The sequence below is a fragment of the Schistocerca nitens genome, chromosome 3 (genome assembly GCF_023898315.1).
Source record: "Schistocerca nitens isolate TAMUIC-IGC-003100 chromosome 3, iqSchNite1.1, whole genome shotgun sequence".
Taxonomy (NCBI): Eukaryota; Metazoa; Arthropoda; class Insecta; order Orthoptera; family Acrididae; genus Schistocerca; species Schistocerca nitens.
In genome coordinates, this window is record NC_064616.1 from 893,903,245 (window position 1) to 893,927,669 (window position 24,425).

Here is a 24,425-nt window from a genome sequence, read left to right on the forward strand (position 1 = left end):
TTGTAGCTTTATAAATCCTGGCAGAGTGGTATGGCGCATTCTCCATTACTGTTGTCGAATTGGGAGGAATATTTTGCCGCAGAACATTATCTTCAAAGTCTGTGAATATGTTTTTGGAAGACCACTTTTATTGTAAATCTCGTATTCAGTGTGCTGCACTGTTATTATTAATGGAGCTCCAACACAAAACATTTGTTCACAGCACCTGACGACTGCAGAGTACTTCAACTCCAGAAAATACTACTTTACAAGAAGAGCTGACGAACGTCGACGCATCTAATGTGCGACACCAATAGTACTGTTTATCCGCGGCATGGCAATAGGGCCGCTTTACCAGCAGAAGTGCTGGCGTCGTGGTAGGGAAAGCCGGCTCGCCATTGGTGTTACCCCAGCGACGGCGTCCCCCCCCCCCCCGTTCGCCCATCGCCACCCTTGAACCAAAGTCAAAAGTCGCAACTGATTTTAAACGTTCTATTGACCACTCGTACAAAATAACACCATATATTTAGATACCACGCGAAATTGCAGAATCATATTCATAGGGCAGCATCTAGCGCGGAAAACACAAAAGCAAAGCTCAAAAAATACCTCAAATGCTAAGCAAAGAAAATAAACACTGAAAACTGGTCACTGCAGTCTTTGTTATTCAGGTCGATATCATGTCGCTACATACTTAATGGAAAAAATAACCAAGTTGTCGTGGAACATGTGCAATTTGTCACAAAAGAAAGCAAATTAATAAAATTAAGACTAAGGAGACGCAGAAGCACAAAATCCTTTACATAAATGAATGTGCGCGGTGAAAATAGGTTAACTTATGATGGTAGCAGACGACGACCCGTTCCACTCACCAAAGTCAGCATGCAAAACTTCCTTCCCGAAAAACCTTGACGACGATGTCCCGTTCCATGCTGTTAGTAGCCTGTGTAAATACTGCCTTTTGAAATACTTTGTGGAATATTTTGACGTGACGCTCCATTCCGTTCCCTCATATGTAAATCGGATTTCTATGGACCGACGGGGCATATGCCAAATCAGATGGTGAACCATAGTAAACGACCGTATGAGCTGTGATGGGTTACATAAATTCGGCACCACATCGCGTATTACACAAAGCAGAAAATTATGGATGGTTTTACACGAACAAAACGTCGCCATGTAGTTTTTATGGTTACCACATAAGCATGGTTTCGTAGCATTGTTACTTTGGAATCCATATTACGCGACTATTGGGCTAGTAGCATCTTTGGCTTAAAATGCAGTTGTTTTTTCAAGTTTTGTTTAGAATGACACGGCCGCGGATTGTTTTGGTAAATTCCTTTTCCAGAGGAATCATTTGGCCGTGATTCTCAAAATTGAAAAAAAGCATGTGTGATCGTAATTGATTCCATCACAATTTTAAAATTTCCCGTTAGGTACTTGTTCTTTCGGAGTTTCCTTTGTTATGAACTGAGACGATTTGACAACTCATACTAGCAGGTAGAAAGTGATACATATTTTTTGTTGGCAGAATCGTTAGCCGATGTGATATAAATAAATTAGTGAACATGGGAAACTGTCTCAAAGGAACAACTGCAGACGACATTTCGCTTTTAAGGGGATCGGAAACAAACAGGGATTCAACTTCGTCAGATCAACTTGGTCCACCACCTCCGTACCAGGTGCGTAGCTGCGAAGTAATTTGCATATTTGTGTATATGATTAATGGTCTCCTTTCAGCCTGTGTCAAGTATAAACTGTTTTGTTCTTATTGTTTCGTCCTTTTTCCTTCTTTGACATCGTTTTTAATGTCTCGTTTTCTTTTTTCTGGATTAGGTGTTTTGGTAGAAAAGTCTACAATAGCAGAAACCTGTCCATATATTTTTTAATTTGTACTTGCGAATTTATGACGACGTGCGGTAATGCTCACTGGGGGTGCCAAACCGATTGGAATTCATCCATGGTTTTGGCTACAGCATCTGCAAAAATTTTTCGGAATCTCATCTGATGAGGTGTAGTTAATAGATCCAAAATTTTCCACCGACCTGGTCTGCCTCCGTAATCATGACAAGATGGAAAAGTGCAAGAATAAACTGTTGCAAAATTTTAAGATTGTTGCTGATTTCTTGATTTGTACAGTTAAGGATAGACCTGCTTTCAGTTAAATGTTTTTCTATGCGACACAATAAGATTTTATCGCGGACGTTTGTTACTTCTGATAGGTTGCACTATTTATAACAAAATTTTACCACAGTGGATAAATGTTGTGAAACATACAAAAAGCTGTAACAGTCTGATTTGTCGGTTGTCATGTCACTTTCAAAGTAGAAACTAATTCATTTATCCACATTTTTTTATGTAGAATGCGTGTACAATAAACTACTTTAAGTTGTATATTGGAACATAGATCTTCAACATAGAGCATAGATTAAAATAGACCATAGGATAGCCATAGGTTGGATTCTGTGTTAAGCTGATAGAGAAACCATATTTATATGTACCATTTAACCATTAACAAAGTAACTGCATTAGTTAATTAAAATTAAGTATGACTTTCAGAGTACTTTAAAATATACTGATTACATGATACTGCTGACACAAATAATGTTTTCCTCATGCCAGTCAGACTGTCCGGATTGCATCTACCAGTATCAAAGGATACACTGTCTCTTCAACTTTAGCCTAATATGAAGTATATCTTGACACACATTTTGGGCTGGATTACTTGGTTTTGAAAGTCAGAAAGTCCCGCTCAGGTGTCTAAATGTTGAAGTGTTAAGCCCTATTTCTCCAACATTTTTTTTCTTACATTATCAAGTATTTATGGAAAAATTCTGAATAACAGTGTTGTTCAGTACCCACGTTAAACTTTAACGTGCTCTTCTCTATCACGCCAAGCACTCTCCTGTTACTAGTTGCAAGAACTGGTGCCTACTTGGGAAAGCAGTACCATTTTCAAACCAAGCTTTCTTGTCAATGACAGTGTTGTTGTGTTTTGATTTTGAGAAATTATTTTACATTAACATAGTAGGGCCTACTGCAATATGTGGTCTCTCCAGTGCATAAGAAATTCAGAGACTTTCAGGCAGTAGTGGTAAGAGATGATAAACCCTATATTTATAATTGCTTTGAGAAAATTATGAGCTTGCAGTTAACAAAAACTACATTACAGGTTGAATGCCATGGAAAACTTGGAGGGAATAAGGTACACATTGATGTTTCACATTTGTAGAGAATTGCTAGATGATTTCTTGCCCCCTATTTTTCTCAGAGACTTTAATATACATCCTGTAATGTTACTTCACTATCACTCACTATCTTGTTTCCTGTCTTTTAGTAGTATCCTTTTCAATCTTAGGAAGCAAGATGTTACACTGGTAAAAACACTGGCATATCATTCTGGAGAAATGGCATTCAATTCCCTGTCTATCCATCTATTTTTAGGTATTTCATGATTCCCCTAAGTTGCTTAGGGAAAGTGTGTGCGGATGATTCCTTTGTAAAGGACATGGTTGATTCATGTTCCTTTCCTTAGTCAGCAGAGCTTTTGCTCATCTCTAATTATCTTGTCATTGATGGACTGTTGAACCATTGTCTTCCTTTTTTGTTTCACCTGCCTCGAGATGACTGAAAGTGGCGAGATTGGACTGATCAATGGTTGGGAATTTGTACACGCGCTGATAACCATGCAGTTGAGTGCCCCACAAACCAAGCATCATCCTCATGAGCTTTCTGTTCTGATGATCTATAAAAATTGCCAGCCAAGCTTAAGGGGAAAAAAAGAGTGGTTTCTAATCTTATTTATTACTTAGTGAGGAATGTATTGTTTACAGTATTTGCAACTGTATCAGTGTACGATCCCTGCCTGGATTATTTCTTTACTCTATGTAAAACTGAAGTGTTTGACATTATCTATTACCATAGTTCTTTGTATGTTTGTAATGTGGTTTGATATATCACTTCCTTCCAGAAGTGCCTTTAGTACAAAAACTGCTTTAGCTGTCAGAGTCTTTTCTTGTTTGCTGTAGGATACTGAGGCTATTCAAACAGTTTGTACTTGCTGAGACTGCTGTCGGAGTCACTTGGTGGTGTTAGCCTACTTTTTTTTGTGGGGGGAAATGCTAAAGGTTGTACAGTCCTTCAACTGTGTTGCTACTGCTGCTGCTATCACAGGTAGTTCAGTATTGGACCACCCAGAAACTTGGATAATTTGCCTTATGAAGTTGGGATGTTTGGCATATGTTAGGAAGTAATTGCTTCTTGTTGTTGTTGTTGTTATTGCCTTCAGTCCAGAGAGTGTTTTGATGCAGCTGTCCATGCTACTCTATCCTGTGCAAGCCTCTTTATCTCTAAGTAACTGCTGCAACCTACATCAATCTGATCCTGCCTGCTGTGTTCATCCCTTGGTCTCACTCTACAATTTTTACCCCCCCACACTTCCCTCCAATACTAAATTGCTGATACCTTGGTGTCTCAGAATGTGTCCTATAACTAATCCCTTCTTTTAATCAAATTGTGCCACAGATTTATAAGAATCAGAAATTTCAATGAGGGTCATATCATTTACAGTACTTATAAGCTGTGCATATTTGACACACTATTGCACTGGCACATAAGAAACTAATAAAACACCTGTTCATTTATTTGTTTTTATTCATCTAAGGATCATCTCACTATGATACAAGAGTTGCCGTGGTCATACAATGAAAATACTTTTTATTAACAATTTTGTACATAACTCATTACATGCATATGAGAAAGGTGGCATGCGTTAAACTCTACGTACAGGATTTCATCTCTGTTCAATCAAAATATAGACTGTGAATAGATGAAAACAGTGAAAATTTAGTAGTGTCATCTTATCAGTCAATGAAATTTTGTTTATGTACTCGCTCTTAAGACAGCACTTTAAAATAAATCTGTGTATAATGAATAAACAGTGATGTACTGCTATAACCTGCTTACGTTCATCAGGGAGTTGTTTGATAATTTGATGTTCTTTGATAGATGCTTACAATTGTGAAAGCATTGGCTGTAGAATTGGAACAAGTTTCACTCAGCCTTGCAATGACCTTTAAGGCATTATGTCAGACAAAAAGAGTGGCTCTGGTTTAAAAGCAGACTTAAAAGGCCAAAAGAAAAATGTGATAACCATTTGGCCAGCCAGTACTGTCACTAATGGTGTATTAGATGAAGTGTAAAGTAAAATGTCCTGTAGTAAAATACTGCCAGTGAAATTTACATTAAGAGTAATGTAAATATAACAAGAGTCAGTGAGTACATGGGTAACATGTAGCTTTATTTCACTGAGAAAATGTATTATATTTAAAATAAATGGCATCTTTTACATAAAAGTGAGGTATGATTGATGGAGCATGCAAGTAATGTCAGTGAATCATCTCGCTAGCAGAACAAATGAGGAAAATGTGTGCAAGTGATGCCAACAAAGAGAACAGTAAAGTGAAAAGACAAGATGAAGAAAATAATACCATTTCCAGGAGACAATATATTTAACACAAATGTAGCAGAGGAAGGTTTTCAGTGAATATCATATATTTTTATGCTACCACTTTCTCCAACACCTGGTTTCATTTTTATTTTAATATATATCCAGTCACAGACAACAAACATATATCAACTATTTTATTAATTTCAGTCTGTTGATGGCCAAAAAGTAAGCATACAAAGGTAGCTGAATAGATGAAGTATACTAGACACATCATGTCATTACATATATAGATGGTACAGTCATGATAATTAGCCATACATGCTTCATCATAAAGTTACAATTTTGAGTACTGTGAACAACATTGCAACTTACCTGTTGAAAGTGTGAGCATCTACATTACAATAGCATTCATGGTACTCAAAATTGTAACATTATGATGAAGCTTGTGTGAGTATGACTGCACCATCAATACTGGGTGGTCAGCAGAGAGTGTAGTGGCGTTGCAGGGTAGAAATAGTTGTTAAGGAAAAAATGTTATACATTGCACTGCAATTAGTGTCAGCATAGATGATAGTGCACAAGACAGCCCATGTCCAATTTTTGTGTTGCTGTGTTGTTAGGTTTTAGGAAACAAAACGAAGATTGTGACTGGTGACACCTTCTGTGGCGGGCTGTTTGAAATTGAGCACACAATGGTCTGATTGGCTAACTTAAATGCTAATTAACTTGGGAAAGGTGCAACACACAGAATTTTTTCTCAAAAATTATTGCTCAGCGCAGCCTACTGTGCAATGCGCTTACAAGCTGTTTCTGGCCACCCTGTATATGTAATGACACAATACTTGTAGTCTATTGCATCTACTCAGCTTTATCTATATGCTTATTTTTAGGTCATTGACCGAAATTAATAAACTGATTGATAAACATTTGTGCTCTGTGACAGATTTTATAATGAAATAAATATTCCCTGAAGTACTGCAATATCTTATTGTGACTGTGTCGTATTTTGTGATTTCATTTTTCACATTTTTTGGGACCTATATTTCAGTATAGATTCTGAAGGGGAGTTAAGAGCCGCTGAAGATCCAGTGTTTCAGTTTGACTATTTCCCATGCCATATGACTAGTTTTTGTGCACTGTGAACATGAAACTATTATTCATAGGAGAAACAAATATATATAGTAAGTTACTCATCACTTTTCTTCCCTCTTGGGAAGAGGGAGAAACGTGAAGTATTCAGGTAATAGTTCCAGCCCTGTTGCAAGGGAACATGTTACATACACAAGCAGAGAAGTCAAAGAACACAAATCAAAAGTAGACAAATGAAATATTGAGATGTTAGTAAAACAAGTTTGATGAGAAAACAGTTTTGTTGTCTAGCAGCTATCAGGACAGAAAAGGCAAATCAAGCAGGCTGCTTTAACACAGAGGAGGATGCAGTAGGAAAGAAACTAAGAAATAAATGAATGAATGAACAATGAAAAATAATGGGAGAAAGATAATCTAGAAGTAAAATAAAAGAAATGAAATAAAGAAGGGACAAAAGCAAAGATTAGACAGTGATGGAAGAAAACTGTGCAATATAAGTTAAGGTCTGTCAAGAATTAATTACAAGCTGGAGAACTCAGTTCCCACTTCATAATTCAGCAAGTGGAACTCTGAAAATATTATGACATGTGTAGATGCCAAATTTCCAGGCACATAACATTTATACTAGATATTTTTCTTTCACAAATAACAGCATAAATTGAACTTGTAGAAAGCACCTCCAAGAAACACCACATTGCATTTATTCAATTGAAGTTTATTGGAGTAGCAGTCCTATTGTCAATTGCAGCAATATTCATAAACCTGGTTGGTTATTATGTATCATGGAGTTCCCACTTCTTCCATACTTACATATACTGTTGAAAGCACAATAAAGTTTTATACAATATGCTTGCCACATTGAAAAAGAGCTCTTTGAAACATTAATTCAGAGAAGCTTCTTAAAAAGAATGGCTTAGGACAAAAATGTAAAATGTATACACAGTAGTAACTTAAGCAGCACAGATGAGTATACAGTTTACTCTTCTCTTCTTTCTTTCAACCCACTTTCTTTTTTGTGGGAAAATTGAGTAATGTTAACCAATGTGGTGAATAGCACTACTCCAGTTTCTTGACCTGCCTTGTGACTCTGAAAAGTTCCCCAAACAAGTTTATCAGGAAATAGCAAGAACAGGTGTGATACATCATCATCTACAAGGGAGCAGAACTAATAATGATACGAACATAATGCTAATAGAAATGTGCCCATAGATCTGAATCAGACAGTGGGTATGGGATATACACTGAGGTGACAAAGTCATCGGATAGCGATATGCACGTACACAGATGGTAGTAGTATAGCATACACAAGGTATAAAAGGGTAGTGCATTGGCAGAGCTGTCATATGTGCTCAAGTCATTCATGTGGAAACGTTTCCAACAGGATTATGGCACAAAATGGGAATTAACAGACTCTGAATCCAGAATGGTAGTTGGAGCTAGACGTGTGGGATATTTAATTTCGGAAATCATTAGGGAATTCAATATTCTGAGATCCACATTGTCAAGAGTGTGCCAAGAGTACCAGATTTCAGGCATTACCTCTCACCACTGGCAGCACATTGTCCGACAGTCTTCACTTAATGACAGAGAGCACCAGCATTTGTGCAGAGTTGTCAGAGCTAATGAACAAGCACAGAAATCAATGTGGGACATATGATGAAAGTATCCATTCGGACAGCAGTGAAATTTGACATTATTTGGCTGCAGCAGAAGATGAGCAGTGCAAGTGCCTTTGCTAACAGTATGCATTACTTGTAGCACTCTTCCTGAGCTAATGATTCTAGGTTATTGGAAAACTGTGGCCTGGTATGATGCATCCTAATTTCAGGTGGTCAGCATTGATGGTAGGATTAGTGTGTGGTGCAGACTTCATATAGCCATGGACCCAAGTCGTCAACAAGGCACTGTGCAATCTGGTAGTGGCTGGTGTGGGCTGTGTTTACATGGAATGGACTGAGTCCTCTGGTCCAGCTGAACCGATCATTGGCTGGAAATGCTTATGTCCAGCTACTTGGAGACCATTTGCAGCCATTCAAAGTCTTCATGTTCCCAAACAACAATGAATTTTTTATGGATGACAGTGCACCATGTCACCAGATTGCAATTGCTCTTTATTGGTTTGAAGAACATTCTGGACAGTTCAAGCTAATGATTTGTCACTCAGACCGCCCGACTTGAATCCCATCAAACATTTATGGGACATAATCAAGTGGTCAGTTCATACACAACATTCTGCACTGGCAACACTTTCGCAATTATGGATGGCTATAGAGGCAGCATGGCTTACTATTTCTGCTGGTGACTTTCGACGACTTGGTGGGTACATGTCATGTCGAGTTGCTGCACTATGCTGGGCAAAATGTGGTCTGACATGATGTTATGAGGTATCCAATGATTTTTGTCACCTCAGTGTAAGAAGAAACAGTGGTGGAAAGTGAACATTAAGAACAAAAGAGGATTGTGAAAAGGAATAAGAAAAATTGTTAAAAATAGCGAGCAAAAATATCACAAAGCCAGTAGCTTAGCATGGGAAACAAAATATTTGAAGAGATTTGTTACTGAATGGTAAGTGCATTTAGAATTAAGAAAATGAAGACCAGAAAAATATAAACTCTGAGGCTTGATGTCCAAGAGGCCTTTGGCATTCCAAACTCATTTAACAAATTTAAGTAGTTCGCATTTGAAAGCCTACATGTTATTTCATTTATTGTCATTTGGACAGGAATACTTCTTTCACAGAGGATGAAACACCCCTCCCCAAATATTATCCCAGAGGACATAAGTAAATGGAAATATGCAAGATGTTAACAGTATAATTTCTGTACCCCCATTGTCACCAATTTTTCTTATGGCACTAGTAATTGAATCTATTTTGATTAGCAGATCCACTGTTCATGATTTTTACTTTTTTCATTGGTATGAGCTGAAAAATGTATACTGTTTACATTTTCTTGTTTGTATAATGCGTTATTGGTGTGCTTCATGAAGATTGGCATGACAACATGTACAGTGCATATGTCTGAATAGGATCTTACCGTATTTATTGCAAATGATTGTAGACCTCATTGACTACCCGTAACTGTAGAACTGCTATTCAGCACAAAGTTATGTGCAGCTGAATACATATTTGCTTGGCATTGTATTTCCACACAATTAAAAAAAAAAAAATCCGTTTTAAAACCACAGTCCTCAATTCTCAAATTTTGTGTTTGGTTTACATTCCTTGTCCATCTTACACAGTCTGTTGAGATGTATTAGGGATAAATTTATTTTTTTGTCACAAATTTGCATAATCTACATGGCTGTTTGTAATCTGTGCTGTTACAGCTGTTAACCTTTTCATAGTGTTATGGTGTAATGACATGCATGACATTTAGTTATTCTTTCACATCATGTTAAACACCCCCCTCCAACCTCTCACCTTGTATGTGCCATCTTTTGGATCCATTATTTCAAATTTGTGTCTATGAAACCATTTTTTATTATTATTTTCATTGTCTTCTTAAAGAAACTTTGTATTTTATACATTCTCACTTTTTTTACATTGCTGATTCAGTGTTATATTTTACCTGTGTGTTCTGTTCATCTAGCCACGAGTCCAGTTTTATTTTTTATTTGTTTAAGTGTTTAGTTGATACTGACAACTTTGTGTCCTCGCTGAGTATCATTTCATTTACCTTCCTTCTAGTGTGCCTTTAATTTGTAGCAAGATCCATTATGAAAATAATTGTTAAATTAGGTTGTCAGAGTTCCATTCATTGGGAACAAAAGAACAACTGCAGCAACAGCAGTTACTTACTCCAGTCGACAGTATAAATAGGTCAAAACACTTTCTAAGCCAATATGTTGCACTGTTCTCCTGCCTGTAAATAATAAATGTGCTACATTTACTGTATAGGATTTCTTGTAGTGATTATTTAGCTAGGTAATTAAATATGGGTTGGATATCCTGGAAATATGTTACAGTATGTATAGTGAAGTTCTTTTCGGTCTGTTGTAATTATATTGTATCTGTCCCCCTCCCCCCTTCCAATAAAAGTGTTAGCAGCATTGACCAATAACATTGGTTTATTAGCAGATTCTGTCTTTACAGTGACCCAAACTTCAATAGACAATTGTGTAGAGAGAGTTGTCTATGATGTTACATTTCCCTTCCAATACATTCTGAATAGGTGTGACATGCATCAAAAATTTTGAAACAACATATTCATTTGCTGTTTCAGAGGAATTATACATTTGCAAAGATAGAACACAATTTGAAGAACTGTTAAAATTTTGCAGTGAAACAATATCAATAGTTCTGACGTAACCTGTGTTAGATTGTCTGTCTGAACTACTGATGTGTTATTTATCCTAACACTATAATTTGTTGTAACTTCTGTATCAGCAATTTTGGTTATTAGTGAAAACCATCAGTGTTCATCCTCTTCTGCGTCTGTGTTTCATGAGGAGTGTTACTGGTTGTTTCGTACTTTTTTGGGATGTGTTCCACTATGAACATGAAGAAGAATACTTTATATAGCAATTTGAATACAAAATGTAAAGAATAAGTATTTCATTCCATATTATTCAGCTAAACAGATATTATATTTAACAATGGAACTGTTATGTTCTACTTATGTTATTTATTCATGACCTGTGCCATATATTGGTGACTAGATAAAAAAAAGCTGCAAACTGCATTTTTTATTTTTTTTATTTTTTTTATTTTTTATTTTTTTTTATTTTTTTTTATTTTTTTTTATTTTTTTATTTTTTTTGTATAAGGTTGGATGTGAACATCTTTCTGTTTGGATAAGTTGTGATTTCAGTATTTACTTCCTGCTTTTTCACATTGTTGTTTTTGTTGCTCCTTGGGAAACAGACTTCTAGTAACAGTCATTTTAATTTAAAGTACATCTTTTTCATATGATTTTAGTTGTGTAATTAATGTTTGGAGCTTTTTTATGCTCCAACATGTCCATCATGTTTTTTATACAATCAAAGAAAAAAAAAGTTCGATTATTTAATACCTTGGAAGTAGTATATAACTGAACTTTGAAGACATGAAGAATTCACAAAGTAATTGACTCATGTAGGTGTGAACTGACGTCCAGGAAGTTGCAGCTAAATAATCTCAATGTGGATTTGATTTCTCAGCTAATGTGCCTGTAGTTTGTGACAATAATATCATTTCTGTTGCATACAAATGCTTTTGTGTTACTGTGCATATTAATTTAAGGTAAATTTATATTTTATTTCCTTACTAAAATGTACAAAACTATTTTTATATAGCAAGAGCCTACTCCTGTATATTACCCATCTCCAAATGTAAGTAGGCCAGTGACCCAACTTACGGAAGAGGAGCAGGTCAAAATTGCTAAAAGAATTGGATTAATTCAACATTTGCCTACTGGAACATATGATGGTTGTAAAAAGAACAGAGAGTAAGTTGTAGTTTTAGTCACAAACTGTTACAGTTTAAGATTTTTTAGTAAGATTTATTAATAAATCATTATTAACAATAGCTTATTGAGCACTGATGATTCGGTTAATATGCAAACCAAAAGTGTGGTTGGTTAGTTATTAGTTAGGTATTGCTGTATGTTCCATGGATAATTTTGCACGATAGAGTGTAATGATATCATATCACAAATTAATTTGCACATACAGTTGCATTCTGAACATTTATAAGTTTTTTATTTATTCATTTGTTATTTCAAAGAGATAAAAGAGATGTGTGTTAGCAATTCCAACCCACCACCTTTTACGCATTACAGTAACAGAAATTCTTCTACGGAATTGGAGTTGTTGTCAAGGAGAAATTTTCTCAGTTTGTTTTCAAATTTTACTTTGCTGTCAGTCGAACATTTTGTATCACTGGATAAGTGAAAAAATTAATTTTTTCAGTGTTATACACACCTTTTTGTGCTAAAGACAACATTAATGTGGAGTAATGAATATCATTTCCTTATGGTATTGTAATTAAGTGCATCAGTGTTCCTTTTGAACTGTAGTGGATTATTTACAACAAACTTCATGAGGGAATAAATATATTGTGAAGCAGTATTCAGAATGCCCAACTCCTTAAACATGTGTCTACAAGATGATAATGGGTGAGCACCACATATTATTGTTACAGCACATTTTTTTGCAATGAAGACATTCCTTCTCAAAGATGAGTTACCTCAAAACATTATTCCATATGACTATATTGAAAAATATTCAATATGCGTCAAATTACTGATTTCTCTCTTCGAAGATATGCAACGATTCTAAGAGCAAATGTGGCTGAACTAAGTTGTTTTAGACATTCCAAAATGTGTTTTCCATTCAAATTCTCATTAATATGGGCCCCTATTTGTTGTAGAATTATTGTATTCATTAGAAACACACACACACACACACACACACACACACACACACACACACACCTGAGAATACAATGAGAATGTGTAACAATATTTAATAACTGATAACATTGCTTCCTTGCCAATTTCTGTACAACGAAGACTAAATTTTGAATGAGAAATGTAGCTTTGGAACAGCACTGTGTAGAAAAGGTCATGTATATTCTGTATTGAGCAGGCAGATGGTAGTCTTCAGATTTCAAGTTATGGTGTGTCATTACAAAACAGTTTACAGTGACCATGAAACCAAAGGGCAAAACCGCAACATGGCTGTTGCTTCATTACAGAAACCATAATATATTCTAGTGTGACATGTCTGTGTTACTCTGGACTTATGTGAAAAAAGTATATGCGCTCGGCAAGCTTCTGAAGTCTGCCCAACACCACATTGGCAAATGTTTTTCCAGGTATACTCAGAAGTGAGATTACACGGTGACAGTGTCTTGCAGCATGGTACCCTCAGCCCAACATTTCAGTAAGAGGTTGAAAAGCAGCAGAAAAACTGGCTTAAGTTTTACAATTTGTGTGCAGATGTTGTCTTTGCCAGGGCTCTTCCTATATTTGAGCTGTGTAATTGTTCTTTGAAGCTCCTCCATAGTAGGCATGAAATTCAAGTCATGGTAAGGTGTCATTTGAGGAATTTCATCCATTGCGTTTGGACTACTGTTGATGGGATGTGAGTAGAGGCTGGAGTAACGTTCTACCCAAAGGTGCAATTGACAATTTTCATCTGTAGTGACTTTTTCATCTATTTCCTTGAGTGGTACACTCTTCTTTGAATGCCCGAGCACACACCACCAATGTTGCCAGCATTGAAACACTCCTGTATGCCAGTGCAAAGTTGCTCCCAATAGGAGTTGACATAGTCACGGTTAGCGCATTGAACAGCTGTCTTTGCTTTGCTTAGCTCCCTGCATGTAGAATTGCATGGGTTTTTATGCCAGATGACAGTGGCCTGATGCTTAGCTTCAAGGAGAGGTTTCAGGACTGCACTTTTGTTGCTACTAGTGCATGATCCGTGTCACAGTCTGCACTAAGGAAAGAATGTGTATGAAGAAAGTAATGCAGATCTTTCCTTTTAGTTAGAACAAGATCTAATTGTGCCAATGTTTTGAGTGGAAGTGCATCCGGGAAACCTTGTGGTTCAGTTTGCCTTTAAAGTGTGTATTGGTGACACACAACTGATATTTTGCACAGAATTCAAGCAACTGTAGACTATTTTCATTAATCGTGCCCACCCTGTGTTTGCCTAGGCAGTCAGGCCCAGTGGCAAAATCACTACCAATACTAGTGTTGAAATCGCCAAGGATGCATAGACGGTCCCCGAAGTGCACTCCTTGTACATCACTGAGTTGTTCATAAAACTGATCTTTGGCTTCTGCAGCTGAGGTACGTGTTGGTGCATATACAGATATCAGTGTCAGTGGTCCACTATTTGTTGTGAGATGCAGTGAGAATGTGTTCTGAGATCCCAATCGGGTTTTTGGTACAACACAGCAAGTCATTGAGGACAGCAAAAGCGATCCCGTGCTGTATGGGCTAGCAACATCGTTGCCCTTCCAGAAGAAATTGTAGTTTTTTCCCATATTGAGCATTCTTCTGTTTCCTGCAGTGCTGAGTCTGACTAGCTCTAAGTCGATAGCAGCCATTTTGCGTAGCACTTGTGAGCTTCCACAGGTGTCCAGGAAGCCTTGCAGCATAGTGCGGATGTTCCATGTACTTATGTGAAATGAAATATCTTCACTTTTTATTTTATTTTTTATTTTTTTTACTTTTGTAGTAGTGGTGCCGAATATTACGATGAAAACTTCTAGCAGTGCTAGTGTTCCATACACCCAATGGAACAATTGACACCAGGCCGGGCCAGTCCCTAACCGACTGCAGGCTGCTCAACGTGAAGCATGCAGTTACTGGCCAGTAGACCTACGATGGCCCCTCCCATTGTCAATAGCGACCCGTGGCGCCTGCTCCTACACCCACTAGAGCGAGTTTATGACTGATAACTGCTACTATCTGTGTTCTTCTCACTTGGATGGAGTGTCCTCTCCATGGATGCTACTGCGCCTGGGACGCAGATTTTAGGTGACAGCGAGCTTGCCCACTACTCGTGCCACCCTCTCGCCCTAGATGACTGGTTCCACAGGAGCAAAAATATGCGACGTGCAGAGTCAGGTTAGCTGCAGGCGATTGCCGCTCATTTCTGGTTGGACCGTACTCATGCACCCAGAAATGATTCATATGACTTTGAGTTGCCCAGTGCAAAGCTGTCTTTCTGAGAGTAACAGAGTCATTGTATTCTGGTGGGCTACAATGGAGATTGTTTGGATCAAAATGTAGTAAGGTGTGTCAGGGTAAAGAATCTTGTATGTGCAGGGTTAATGCAGGTGGGGTTCAGAGTTGTATTACAGTCAAGGAAAATGGAGAAAATTGGTTTAAGAAGTAGTGATGGGCAAATGGCTGAAAAGAAAGTGAGACGTATAATGTACATCTACATACATACTTTGCAAGCAACTGTACGGTGTGTGATGTAGGGCACTTTGTGCCGGTATCAGTCATTTTGTTTGAAGATGCCATTATGGCCTTATCACTTTAGGACATAGTGTAAAAAAGATCTGAGGATGGTCATTATGGACTGAAACCGGTCATCGTCTAAACAATTCGTATTGTGATCAACAACTGGAATAAAAAAATTTTCTTTCCCATTCCACTCGCAAATAGAGCGAGGGGAAAAACGATCATCCATATGCCTTTGTATGAATCCTAATATCCCTTGCATTATGTTCGTTGTCCTTATGTGAAATGTACATTGGTTGCAGTAGGGTCATTCTACATTCAGCTTCAAATGCCAGTTCTCTAAAGTTTCTCAGAGCACAAACTTTTTTATATTTCAGACATCTGTAGCTGTTGAAAGGCATGTTAGGAAGAAATCCACTAACAGCTGCATTATGTTCGTTGTCCTTATGCGAAATGTACATTGGTTGCAGTAGGGTCATTCTACATTCAGCTTCAAATGCCAGTTCTCTAAAGTTTCTCAGAGCACAAACTTTTTTATATTTCAGACATCTGTAGCTGTTGAAAGGTATGTTAGGAAGAAATCCACTAACAGCTGGTAGAATTGTTATTCATTAAAACACCGTCTGGTTTTGCAGCCTAAAGCTGCATCATCAAGTGCAACAACATAAAAAGATTATAGACACACACATTGGTCCTAGTTAAAATTTACTATTCGGTGAATGTTGTCAATAAAATGAGACTGAAGGGCAACAAAGATGTGCTCATTCATGTAGGACAAAATGCTGTTTGTAGGTGCAGCTTACGGTTATGGAGCCATGTTTTAAAATTTTCCTGTTTTAAAATTTTCCTGCATCAGTGACAGCAGGGTAACCTGGTGTTGAACAAATTACAACCAGTCCACACAAACAACAAAGAGTGACGCTAGTAAAAGCACCCTTCACAAACGACAGAGAGAGACTCAAGAGTGTGTCTTTTTGTTGTTCGTGTGGGCCACTTTTAGTTTGCCCAACACCAGGTTGTCCTGCCATCACACCGTGGCGGGCAAATTTTAAAACATGGCTCTGTAACCACAAGTTTCACCTAACAGTATTTTGTCCTAAATGAATGGAGCACATCTTCTCTTTATTACTTTCTGCTCAGCATAGTATTTACAATATTCACTGAAAAGTAAATTTTGGTGAGGAGTGATGGACATGCCTATGATCTTTCAACTGTGTTGCACTTGATGATGCAGCTTTAGGCTGCAAAACCGGCTGTGTTTTAATAAACATTAGTTTTACCACCTGTTAGCAGAATTCTTCCTAACATCATGTTTCTCGATAGTGTTCCTCCAAAAGAATGTAGCCTTGACTCAGGTATTCCCATTTGAGTTCCCGAAGCATTTCTGTAATACTTGAGCATTGATTGAACCTACTGCTAACAAATCCAGCAGCCTGTCTCTGAATTGTTTCAGTGTCTTCCTTTAATCTGACCTGGTGGGATCCCAAGCACCTGAGCAGTACTCAAGAATGGGTTGCACTAGTTTTCAGTATGTGGTTGCCTTTACAGGTGAATCCTGAAATTCTCCCAATAAAGTGAAGTCAGCAATTTGCCTTCCCCACTACAGTTCTTACATGCTCATTCTATTTCATAATGCTTTGCAGTGTTACACCAGATATTTAATCAACATGACTGTGTCAAATATCACACTACTAATGCTGTACTCAAACAGTACAGACATTGTTTTTCCTATTCATCTGCATTAACTTAAGTTTTTCTATCCTTGGAACCAGTGCCATTCATCACACCAACTAGAAATTTTATGTAAGTCATCTTGTATTCTCCTACGGTCACTCAACTATGACACCTTCTCATACTCCACAGAATCAATAGAAAACAGCCGCAGATTACTCCTCACTATGTCCATCAGATCATTGATGTATATAGAAAATAATAGCAGTCCAATCACTGTCTGTAAAACTTTCATGGCATCATCGGGTAACTTTTATGGCGGAACTGAGTGGCTGATAAAAACATCCAACGATTAACTTATTTCACGTAGACCAATTGTAAATTATACACATCCAGATAACTTCAGATTCACACTCAAAATTGACCTCACAAGAGACCATAGTTTTGTAGACTGCAATGAACACTCCCCCCTCCTGTGGCATCTAAGCTGTCTTTCCGATATATATTCCATGACTTGCAAAATATTTTGGAGCTTTCCACTTCAGGTTTCAGCCACCTCTCGGTACTGAGAATAATTTGAGTGAGACAAATTTCCTAGAGGGCAGTAAATTTGGGAACCTTATTACAAATACTTTAAAGATTTACTGATAAAATTTTGACATTCTGAATGTGGTCTGATTTCACTATCTGAGTGTCAACTAGCGAGAGCTGCTGCTTTTGTGTAGTGCACCCCTGACCTATTAAGAGGAGTCTTACAACTCTCCACCCGATAATGCAGGACCAGAAATCTGCAGCCAAGACCGTCACAGAGTCAATAAATCGTTTGGTTGAGACCCTTCACTCGGCTGTAAACCATGGGACCCCAATTAATTCTGGGAACAAGGCTGCGAATTGCGAGCTCTGCTTGCGTCCCTTGCATGAGGCCAGCGGACTTTATCATTTCCACTAGCCACCCATATGAACTGAGAGTGACATCGGAACCCAAGCGACAGGCATCATTGGTGCCGATGTGAGCCACAACATGCCGACAGCTGCACTCGGCACACTTGATAGCCGCATGCGAGGCTTCCTCCACATCTTGGATGAGGCCTACCAGAAGACTTAAAAATTGCACCATGACAAGAACAGTGACACAACTCAGAAATGCAATACTTGAGAAAAATGACTATATATCCATATTACTGTTGCGTAAAATATAATGGAATTAACTATCAAAAATTCTTACTTGAAATCAAAAGGAAAGCTTACGCAATTTCACTGTAAGTTTTATAGAATTTTTTAAGTTGATTTTTCTCAGGTATTGTGTTTTGCGTTTTGTCACTGTTCTTGCTGCCATGCGATATATAAGGGGCATTCAAAAAGAAACAAGCTGGAGGCATAATTACAGAAACCAGTACCTGTATGTTAGAAGTATTGACCCTGGCTGTTAAGACACTTGTTCCACTGCGACACAAGGCAGTGAATGGCTGTCTCATAAAATTCCCGGGACTGCGATGTTAACCAGTTCCACATGTACAGCTGGACATTGTCGTCTGAGGTGAATCGTTTGCCCCTCAGAGCCCTTTTAAGGGGACCAAAAATGGCGTAATCACAGGGAGAGAGAAACTGACTGTATGGAGGGTGGCCAAGAGCCTTCCATTTGAATGTCTGCAGGAGTGCTGTGACTGTGTTGGCCGTATGAGGCTTTGTATTGTCGTGGAGCAAAATGACCCCACATGTGAGATTGCCTGGTCGTTTTGATTTGATCACTTGGCAAAGGGTGGTCGAGGTTTGTGAGTAATGATGGGTATTCACTGTTGTCCCATGCTGCAGGAAGTGAATGAGAAGGGGGCCATTTTGGTCAAAGAAGAATGTCAGCATAGTGGCAAACGATTCACCTCGGACGACGACGTCCAGCTGTAAGTGCGGAACTGGTTCACATCGCAGCCTCGGGCATTTTATGAGACAGCCATTCACTGCCTTGTGTCACAGTGAGATGAGTATCTCAACAGCCAGGGTCAATACCTCTGATATACAGGTACTGGTTTCTGTAATTATGCTTCCAGCCAGTTTCTTTTTGAACGCCCCGTATAATAAACCACAGTTGTGTTATGTGAAAATGGGCATAAATTTGAGGCCATAAGTATATAAGGAATGAATTGCTGACCAAAACAAAGAAAAGATAACATTGATGGGAAGATAAATATGGCAAAGAACAGGTAGAAAAGAACAGAAATAAAATAGTCTTTAGGAAGCAAGGTAGGTTGGAGAAATGCCGGTCATCTAAGAGTAATAAGAGATGGAAAGAATGCTTATATACTATGAAAAGAAATAAATCATGTCTAGGGAGGAGAAAAGTGCCAGAGAAGCAAAATATAAGGAAAAAGATAATACTTAATGAGATTATGGAAAATTAAAATGAATGAACTACAGGTAACCAAGCGGGCCAATGGAAACAAAGCTTTCAGTGCATAGGAGACAGTGTGAGCAGAAGCAAAAGAAAATACTCTGACTTAAAATAAGGAGTCATTGCAAAAAATACTGCAAGCCAGTTTTGAAACAAGGAAAGAATAAAATCTGGTGCTCCCTCCCCAGATGTGACTGTAGTTTGCTTATTTCGGTGAACATGAATGAACTCTTAAAACTCTGTAGAGCTTAAATATTGTTGCAAGAAACACAACAGAAATTAGTCCAAAAATTTAGGAACCATTGACTTGGGCTAAAGTATTCTACTGTTAAATGATGCTACTGCAGTAAAAAAAAAATTTGTGTTTGATTAGACTTTGTAAATGCATCTTTCTACTACAGGAAACCATTCTGACAGAAAGAAAAGCTTTCTGTTTGTTATATCTACTTGTAAAATTTGTTAAGTCTATTTACATTACATTGAGTGCAATTCCTGTTGCGGCAATTGGGGGGTTGGGATATACTAGACATGGTGTACACCTGAATAGGAGAGGGAAACATAGGTTGGCTTAGCTTCTTGCCAATAATATACATGGAGCCACCACCAAACAAAGCAAAATCCCAGTGGTTGTAAGTGTCAGGGAGGTGCCCTTTTTAGGTACGATTCTGGATTCACACAGTCAGTTTTGAAAGACGTCAGAATAACACAAGAGCCCCACATAATGGTTAAGAAGGCACAGAAAAGTAAGGTTAGCTTATTTCATCAAAATATTAGAGCATTGAGTAATAAGATAGAAGAGTTTCTTTTCTGTTTGGAAAATTTAGAGAGCTCTAACCACAGGGTTAGACAAGTTACTTATAAAAGATTACACTTACTCATGTAGAATTAAAGCAATAAAATGAGGAGTTGTTACATATATTAAGACAGAACACAAGTTCAAAAACATGGAGGCACATAGATTTTGTAGTGATCAGCATGTAGAAGTCTTGTCTTGTGAATTAATGCAGGAAAATAGTTCACTTTTAATTGTAACGGTATATAGATCCCCATTGGGAAATTTGGAACTGTTTATGAGTAATCTGGATTCCTTACTGTGCTATCTGTCAGACAGCATAATGCAATAAGTAGTCTGTGGGGATTCCAGTTTAGTTTTTCTAAAGGATTCTGATGGGAAAAATGATCTCCAAACCTTATTTGGATCCTACAATTTGATCTCATTAATTAACTTCCCAACATGGGTGGATGAAGATAGTAGAACCGTGATTGACAATGCTTTCTTTGGTGAAGCTCAAAGAAAAAAAAAACCATATCCAGTAAAAAATGCTCTCTTAAATCATGATGCACAGTTAGTTAGAATGAAATTTAACCTATTATATGATAAATTTATACAATTATTTGGAAATAGGTACCCGCATAAGCTAATCCTAAATGACATTAAACATGCATGTGGAAAACCATGGATCACTAGAGGCATTGAAGTATATTTTAAAAGTAAAAAGGAAATGGTTATGTTGGCAAGAACAAATAGAGATACTGTAATAGTTGTACATACAAAAAATACTCAAAATTACTAAGAAAGATTATTAAAAAATCAAAGAACATGCACAATATGCTAAAAATCAGTAATTCTGACAACAGACTTAGGCTGTATGGAATGTAAGGAAACAAGAGACATGAAAACCAACCACAGAGTAAGATAACATCATTTTAAACTGAATGGAAATGCTATAAATGATGTGTCACAAGTAGCAAATACATTTAATAATCGTTTCATAAATATAGCAGGAAGTATAGGTGCAAACAGTTCAAGAGAGAAATCTTAGCAGTATGTTAAAAAAGTAGCTCCATAAAATTCAGTCTTAAAAGTGTATCACCAACATATCCTTCTGAAATCAAGAAAATTATAAGTTCTTTCAAAAAATTAAATCTTGTCAGGTTTGTATGGTGTCTTCAATAGAGTACTAAAGATTTGTTCCCATATAATAAGCCCGGTGTTAACTGAAATATGTAATGTTATAGGACAGATGTCAATAACTACCGACCTGTTCCACTGCTGATGTCATTTTCCAAAATTTTCTAGAATGGTATCTCACCTGAGCAACAGTGATATCCTCAGCAAATCACAGTTTGGATTTCAGAAGGGTTACTCTACTGAGAATGCCATTTACATGTTTACTCACCAAATTTTAAAAGCATTAAATAATAAAATAGTGCTGGTTGGTATTTTTGTGACCTATCGAAGGCATTTGATTGTGTGAATTACAGTATTCTCCTAGATAAATTGACAAAAAATGGTTCAAATGGCTCAAAGCACTATGGGACTTAACAGCGGAGGCCATCAGTCCCCAAAAATTAGATCTACTTTACCTAACTAACCTACGGACATCACACACATCCTTGCCTGAGGCAGGATTCGAACCTGCAACCGTAGAAGCCGCGTGGTTCCCTACTGAAGCATCTAGAACTGCTCGGCCACCGCAGCTGGCTATAAATTGACATTTTATGTGGTTGATCGTATAGCCAGCCAATAGATACTGTCATATCGAACCAAAAGAATTAGTAAGTAAACCAGTTAGTAAGTAAACCAATGTAGTCTGGGGACATTTATTCTGACTGGAGAGAAATAATGTAAGGGGCTCCCCAAGGCTCAGGCTTAGGTTCATTGCTGTTCCTCATGTATGTAAACCATCTTCAGTCTAGTATAAAAGGAGGAGAATTAGTTCTTTTTGCAGATGATGCTAGTATTGTAATCATTGTAAGCATATATAAAACAACAGAAGAAATGGTACACATTGTTCTTGGAAGCAGCATCATTGACTGGTTTTCTGTGAATGGTCGCGACCTCAGTTTTAAAAAGATACAACATATTCGGTTCTGCACATCTAGGGATACTACACCAATGATGATGTAATACAGTGTGAGGAAATAATAAATATGTTGGAAACTTCAAAATTTGTAGGGTTCCATATTGATGAGAATTTAAATTGGAAAAACAAACTGAGAAAGTTTCTCCTTGACAACTCCTATTCCCTAGAAGAATTTCTATTATTGTTGTGTAAAAGGTGGTTGGTAGATTTACAAACTCATATTGTATATTTAAAAAATCTTATAAATGTTCAGTATGTAGCTGTATTTATAAATAAATTGGTGATGTGAATGTAAAATGACACAGTTCACATCATTGTGATTTATCGTGCAAAATGATCTATAGAACATGAAACAAACAAACTTAAAATGTCAGACATGCTGAAGTCTTTTTTTCAAAACTTCATTTATGCCTTACTTAATATATATTTGTGTACTTCATTGTGTTCGAGTTGTCCATTATCTTGTAAATGTTCTTGTAAATGTGTACACAGGACGAAAATAAGATGGCGAGAACATTTTATTTGAATTGAGTGTGGTTGTGGTTACCAGATGTATTGTGATACTCCGTCCTTATAGTATAAAGAACTACATGACCCTAATTATTTATGACATTATTAGTGTACAAGATCCACTACAATGACGACATCAACATTCACCATGGATGACCCACTAGTCAACTGTAGCTACTTATTCAGCCGAATCAGCAGAAAATGCTGGGAACAAGTCAGAAACATTAAGCAAACCTTCAGTGACTAGCATAATATTAAAAGTTGTTAAGGGAATTTTAAATGTAACTAACGCGACAATGAGACAGTCTTTGGTTCCATGGGATATGAAAACATAAGACACCACCACAGGTTCTTATGTTGAGGTCTCATAATAGGGGATAATTGCCTTAACTGGGCTTGAAAAGTCGGTATTTCTTATTTGAAACCACTTCTTCCGCTTTGTCACGGGAAACATGGATGCTGTGAGCCTTTTTGTGTATGATGCACTGTACAAGTTGGTTGTGACTGATTGCACTTGTGGGGAGGTATTTTTTGTGGCATTTGCTGGATCCATTGAGCTAGCAGCTGATAGTGGGCCACTCGTATACAATGTATATCCATTCATATATCAATAAAAAGAAAGAAATTATCAAATAGAATGATGAGAGTTCATAGGAGAAGGAATGACCAAGCTTGATTTGATTAATGATTCTGAAAATTTTCTGGTAAGAGCTTGGCCATCTACTTTGTTTGATTTGGACCTAGCCATACATTTGGAAGATGTAGACGCACCTATTCACGATGAAGAAATGTTCTTCTTAAAACGGATGGATGTCCAAATGACATTCCTCATTATTTACCCCAGAGATTTTTCACCCGTTTACTACATCAGTATAACAGTAAACTTCTCTGATACATGGAGGAAGTGTGTATGTTCTACAGTGTTAAGTATCAATAATGCAACTTCCCTTCTATGAACGTCATTGATATAATGGATCTCTTCTTTTCCTTATAGAAATAAGCCTCACATTAACCATTTTTACTTTAACCATTTAAGGATCATTGCTAATGCCAAGTACAAGAATAATTAATTTGATCAATAAACCATAACTGACCGAAAATGTTTCTCAAATAATCAATGGTCACAGTTGCTTCCAGAATGTAAATGAAATTTATATGACAAAATACTATTCTGCTTTCTTTATAATGTAAATCATTAAACATAAGTGATGATAACTTCATTTCATTGCTTTGTTATTGTTGTGGATAAATGGAACAATACTGTAATTTACAAGTTATATTCCTGTCAGTTTCAGGATAGGAATAAACTTAATTGTGTGTGACTGACAATTGGTCAGAATTGTTTTATTTTAACCACTCCCAAAAATTTAAAAATCTGCCAATAAAACAATAAAACCAACTACATTTAATTATTAAAATTTAATTAACATACAGAATGTTACATAGTTAGCCTTAAACAAATGAAGAAGAGCCATCGTCTTTATTGAAGGCAGCTATTTACTGTAACAAGAATTTATTTTATTAATGTTGTGTTTTAACTTTTCTTGCAATATAAAAACACAGCTAAATAA

The 24,425-nt window shown here is 37.1% G+C and overlaps 1 protein-coding gene across 1 annotated transcript in view; it reads left to right on the forward strand.

Annotated features, from left to right (window-relative positions):
- The first annotated feature begins 1,255 nt into the window (after positions 1 to 1,255).
- Positions 1,256 to 24,425, forward strand: part of LOC126249806 (RING finger protein 11) — a 32,386-nt gene continuing 9,216 nt past the window's right edge. Inside the window, exons 1-3 of the mRNA XM_049951505.1 lie at positions 1,256 to 1,415; positions 1,511 to 1,661; positions 11,792 to 11,943. Of these exons, the coding sequence (XP_049807462.1) occupies positions 1,548 to 1,661; positions 11,792 to 11,943 (266 nt within the window). The 5' untranslated portion in view covers positions 1,256 to 1,415; positions 1,511 to 1,547. The remainder of the gene's footprint in view (positions 1,416 to 1,510; positions 1,662 to 11,791; positions 11,944 to 24,425) is intronic.